The 5,076-nt window shown below is 55.4% G+C and overlaps 1 protein-coding gene across 1 annotated transcript in view; it reads left to right on the top strand.

The window, feature by feature from the left end:
- MXRA7 (matrix-remodelling associated 7) overlaps window positions 1-5,076 on the top strand; it is a 40,131-nt gene that overhangs the window by 19,009 nt on the left and 16,046 nt on the right. The window contains exon 3 of the mRNA XM_009328912.1: window positions 1,947-2,007. Within this exon, the coding sequence (XP_009327187.1) occupies window positions 1,947-2,007 (61 nt within the window). The remainder of the gene's footprint in view (window positions 1-1,946; window positions 2,008-5,076) is intronic.

The raw sequence follows: 5,076 nt of genomic DNA, 5'->3' as shown, positions 1-5,076 counted from the left end.
TGCAGCGAGCTACTGGCTGCCACGAGCAGGGGGGTTCCCAGCACGGCCATGGCACGTTGCTATCGCCTGCCAGCCTGGCATCCCTGGCTGCTCCCTCTCTGTTCCCATCAAATGTTTCTTCCTCTGGGTTGGAGCAGAGATATCCTCCTCCTTTGGAGGTTTGGCAAATTTCCTCCTTGCTTCCACTGTTAAACGCTCAGAAATGCCCAGTTCCTAATGCCCGGGCAGGGAACAGGCTAAAATATCCCTTCTTGTGCCGGCTCCTGGAGGGTTGGGTCTCCCTGGGGGAATCCCGGCTCCCAGGGAGAGATGGATGTGATGGGGAACCACTGCCCTGGGCTTGTGGCTGAGTTCCCGGGGCCAGGGCTGAGCATCTCCTCCCCAAACCCTCCCCGAGGCCTCTCCTTTGGGTGCTGCCCCGCTGCCAGCTGTCCCCGGGGGAAGCCCGGGTGTCCGTCGGGAAGTGCCCATGTTTGGAAGCGTGGCCTAAAATAGTGGTGGCTGTGGGGGGCGAGGGGTCTCGGTGGCATGTCCTTCTGGGGAGCCTGAGAGCAGAGTGGCGAGAAGAAGCCAAATGGCTGTGAATAATGTGCATTCCTCACTGATGACAAACTAACCTAGTTCTGGGTCGGGACTGCATACCGCGCTCCAGCAGTTTATCTAACACTGTGCACTGCAAAGCCAGCGCTCAGCTCTGCGCGGGGTCCTTCTTCGACCGTCTTCGTTTCCCTCGGGTCTCCTTCACCCCAACTTTTCCCTTGTCCTCAACACTGTGGTGGCTTGCCAGGCTCCTTTCCCTCTCTCCCATGTGCTTTGCCCTTTGCACACCAGGCCCATCACTTTGTATCGAACGCATGGGGCCGGGGAGCATGGAGGAGGACATGTGCTCCAGGGTGCTGTCAACCTCTGGGCTTGGCTCACAGGGGTTTGCAGCCAGGGTGCTGGGTGCTGCGCTTTCCGGGAGGGAGGCACGTATGTGGGGGCACTGCCATGTGTCCCTGTCTTATCTCCAGAGCAGTCCTCTCCCTCCCTGTTTGCCGTTTGCATGACTCTCTGCTGTGTGTACAACAAGGGGAAGGAATCTGGGCTTGATAAAGCTTGTTGCAGCTTGTAGGAGGCAACCCCCAAAACTTCCAAAATTGCTTTGCATTTATAAAAAAAAAAAAAAAAGTGCCTTTGCTGCTCTTGCCTGTGCTCCAGAGATCAGCTGTGCCACTGCAGTGCGTGTGGGCAGGCATGTCTTGGAGGAGCGAGGGGCCGGGGGTCCATGGGCAGCAGCCAGCAGTGTCTCGGGGGGTTGCTGCCAGGCGAGGCTGGGAGGGCTCCTGGCGGGGTCCCAGCACAAACCCCCCCAGCGTTGCCTTTGACCACTGGTCCTGGCTGGTGAGTGCTCCTGCGCTTTGGAGCAGCTGCTTGGCCCATGGCTGCAAGGTGGCTTTTGCTGGGGACATGCCTTTTCCTAGCGCTGGGATGGCCCATCCAAGCCTGGCATGGGGGCACACAGGGGAAGTCCCCGCGGCTTGTGGCTCAGTCCCCTGCACGTCCCTGGGCAGGGTAGGGAGTGCAGGGGGTGCCAGCCCGGGAGGGTTCTTGGGCACAAGGCTGTGCCTGGGGACACTGGGATAGCAGGTTCTTTCTAAAAACCTTAATATCTCCTCGATTATGGGGAGGCATTTGCATTTCGCAGCCTTTGGGTGGGAGTGCAGTAAGCAAGGCCAAATCTCCCTCACTGACAAGCAAGAAGAGAGCAGACTAACGAACCTCACTTGTTAGCAAGCATCATTTTGGCCTATTCTGTGAAGGAGGCAGGAGAGGGGTACCCAGCTCTTGCCTCAGGAGCTCCGGTCTCTGCCTCCCTGCCCTGCGGGCTCTGGTGCCCTGGCTGAGCACGGGTTATTTAGCACAGCACCTTCTCCTCACGGCTGCTCTGTTTTTAACTCCTCCAGGAGGAAGATCCAGACTCAGAAAACGAGAAGCTGGTGATGAGAGAGCCAGAGGATGAGGATGGTGAGTGCCGAGCAAGCCAGCACCCTGCGGGGAGGGTACGGATGGGTCTGAGGGACTGAAGCCCCGAGTGCTTAGGGATGGTCTCCGTCCTCCAGGAAATGCAGAGGAAATTCCTACCCCACAGCAGCCCATTTGCTTCCCCAGGTGCCCTTGGGCTGTTTGCCATGACGTAGCTTTGTGATGAAGCTGCCCCAAAAGCTCCTTGCTCACATCCAGGACGATCTCCAGGGGCTTTAGTCAGAGCCATGTTTAACTGATTAGCCAATTAGTTGATTGGAAAATGATTAATTGACTAATTGAGGTGACAACTGCTGCACTCGTAAGAAAATGAAGCAGATGGTGCCAAGCAAGAGTGTGTGTATGAAGGGGACTCTGCTCTTCTGAGCAGCCCCAGAGATGCTGGGATGTCTCCAAGAGCCCCTGCCCGGGGTGACCGTGGGCAGCAGGAAAGCTTGGGGCGTTCCCCCTTCCCTGCCCCACTTTCCACTTGCCCTTTTTAAGGCACTGTGTGGCAATCCCCTGGCTTGGAAGGATTATGCCTAATGCGACAGAGAATCAAATTTTAATCCTGGTGCCGTGCCCGCAAGGTGGGGGAAGCGCCTTTGGAGACAGGGTTCCCAAAAGACACTTGCTGCACCCCGTTAGGCTTCCTCGCAGCCCTGGTGATCGGGAACGTTACTGTGTGGGACTGTGGGAGACCTGGTTTGACGAATGATGGACATATCCTGCCAAATGGATGCTCAGTAACGCTGCTCTGCCAGGGTCTGCCTCCTTTGGTTCAGCCCTGTTTCAGGGCTGCTCCAGCACTGCTGTGCATCACCCCGAAGTGGCTGTGCCTCGGGAGCACGTGGAGATGACAGTCCCTTGCCATGGGTCATGGCTACCCCAGCATCCTCCCTAAACATCTCCTGCAGACAGCCACCGACTCCTCTCCTGACTAATTTACACCATTTCTGAGGTGTTTTAACAGGACTGGGTAAAGCGATGTCTCAGCTTGATGATGATGAGGTGAGTGGTGTGCAGCTGGGAATAACGGTGGTTGCCCTGGCTTTGCACGGGAGAAACCTCGCTCCTTCCTTCACCATTTCTCCTGTGCATCGCTTGGTCCTGACCCAACTCAAGCCACTGAGCTGCTGCTCGGCAAGCCCGCGAGCGGAGATTCCCCTCGGGCACACGGGGATGGCATGGGGAGTCTGTCACCAGCCCGGGATGCTGCCATGGTGGCCAAAACCACCAGAGCAGCCTTCTCCCCGCTTCGGGCAGCAAGGCTCGCAGGGAGGAGGCAGGTACTTGCTGCGTGCACAGGGCACGCCGGAGCGAGCGTGTTCGGAGCAGAGGTGCACTCGGGGGGCTGCTTTCACCCTGCGAGCCCAGGGGCACGGTGCTGGCAACGCAAGGGCAGAGAGATGAAAGACAAATGTTTTCTTTAATATGAACTCACAGAGGCTCTGAGTAAGTAGGTCACCTCATATTTCTGTAGCGTTTTCACTGTCCACGTGAAAACCCGGCCTCCCCTTTTCCATGTGTTTCCTGAAGTTTGTTTTCAGTCTGCAAAGAAAGTTCCTGAGCTCAGAAAACATCCAGTCGTTTCCAAAGCCGCACACTGGCTCCTTTTTAACCACAACATGTGGGCAGGGAGATGGATAGCCTCCTCGCCTCCCTCTTCCCCTATTCTTTTCTGGCGGGGTGGCAATTAAACGGCCCTTTTTTGGGACAGGCAAAATCCCAAATCTCAATTTACTTGGCAGAAAACCACAAGGAAAATGATCTTAATTGTCCTTGAAATCAGGCAAGCTATACAAAGGTAATGAAATGGCTCCTGCTCTACATCAGGGTAAGAAACAGGATGTTACACCCTCTTTTCTTTTTTTTTTTTTTTTTTTTTTCCTTAATATCTCCCAAAGCAGCAGCCAGCTGAATTTTCTTTCCGTGCACTTTTACAGCCACCCGAAGGGCTGATAAGCCACAGCATTACTGCTTGTTTCCAGCTGGCCAGACTTGTTTGTCTGCTGGTGTGGAGGGTTTTCCCACTGAGGGAAGCGGGATATGGCCAAGCTGAATGTTTGGGGCTGCGGGATCGGAGCATAGGGGTGCTTGTGTTCGGACACTTGTGAAGATGCTAGGGAAAGGGTTTGCCTCGTCGTTCCCCCAGGAGCCCCGATGGTGTTTTGGGATTAAAGAAACACTCCAGATCAGTAACTGAGCAGCAATCCACCAGGACTTCCCAGGGAAGCTCCCCAAGATCGGGGACACAGAGATGTAGAGAAGAAGGGAGGAAATGTGGGTATCTGCAGGGAGGAGGTTTCTGTTAAATTCCCAGCCCACTAACATCACTCCAGGCACACTCTGTACGCTGGTGGCAGTGACCTTGCAGCGGCCGGCACGCTTGGTCCTGTACCTGCCCGCGCAGCCTTGCACAGCTTGTTTTTTGAGATCTCAAGTTTCCCCATCTACAAAATGAGGCTCTGACCTGTCTTTCGCATGGGGGTCCCCAAGGTCCGTGAGAGCTCTGGCAGCAGCTGAGTGCATGCGTGAGCTTGGGGTGGGAGAAATCGCTAAATCAAGCGGTTGACCCTGGACAGGGGGAGAAAATCCTTAAGGAGAGTATTGACTGGAAAAATAAAGGGAAGCTGCTGTTGCTGAATCCTTCTGGGTGTGAGGAAGGGAGGAGAGGGGCTGTGGGGTGTTTTTCATTTGGGCAGGTGGGGGAGGAGAGACTGTCACGAATGTGGTGCCTGCAATAGCAGCGGTGAGGACTGGAAGGGGCTTCCTAGGTGGCTGGGGACAGGGAGTAGCTTATGTACAAGTTTGGGCTTTCCCTCCTGCCACAGAAGACAGAGGAGTTTTACCACTCTCGGGGTCCTGCTGGTGCTGGGAGGTATCATCCTGGATATTTGGTTTGTGGATAACGTGCAATTTTTCAGGGCCATGCAGATAATACAGTAACATCTTCTTTTTATGGACCCCTTAGAAGTATCCCCAGGGCTCCGAGGGTTGGTGGGAACAGCAGATGTTTCTGGGTGGATGTGGAAACAGCAATGCTAGATGGCTCGACGTGCGGCAGCCGAG

Source organism: Pygoscelis adeliae, unplaced genomic scaffold (genome assembly GCF_000699105.1).
Source record: "Pygoscelis adeliae isolate BGI_AS28 unplaced genomic scaffold, ASM69910v1 Scaffold637, whole genome shotgun sequence".
Classification (NCBI taxonomy): Eukaryota; Metazoa; Chordata; class Aves; order Sphenisciformes; family Spheniscidae; genus Pygoscelis; species Pygoscelis adeliae.
The sequence above is the reverse complement of the archived record's forward strand: the minus strand, read 5'-3'. Positions and strand labels throughout refer to the sequence as shown.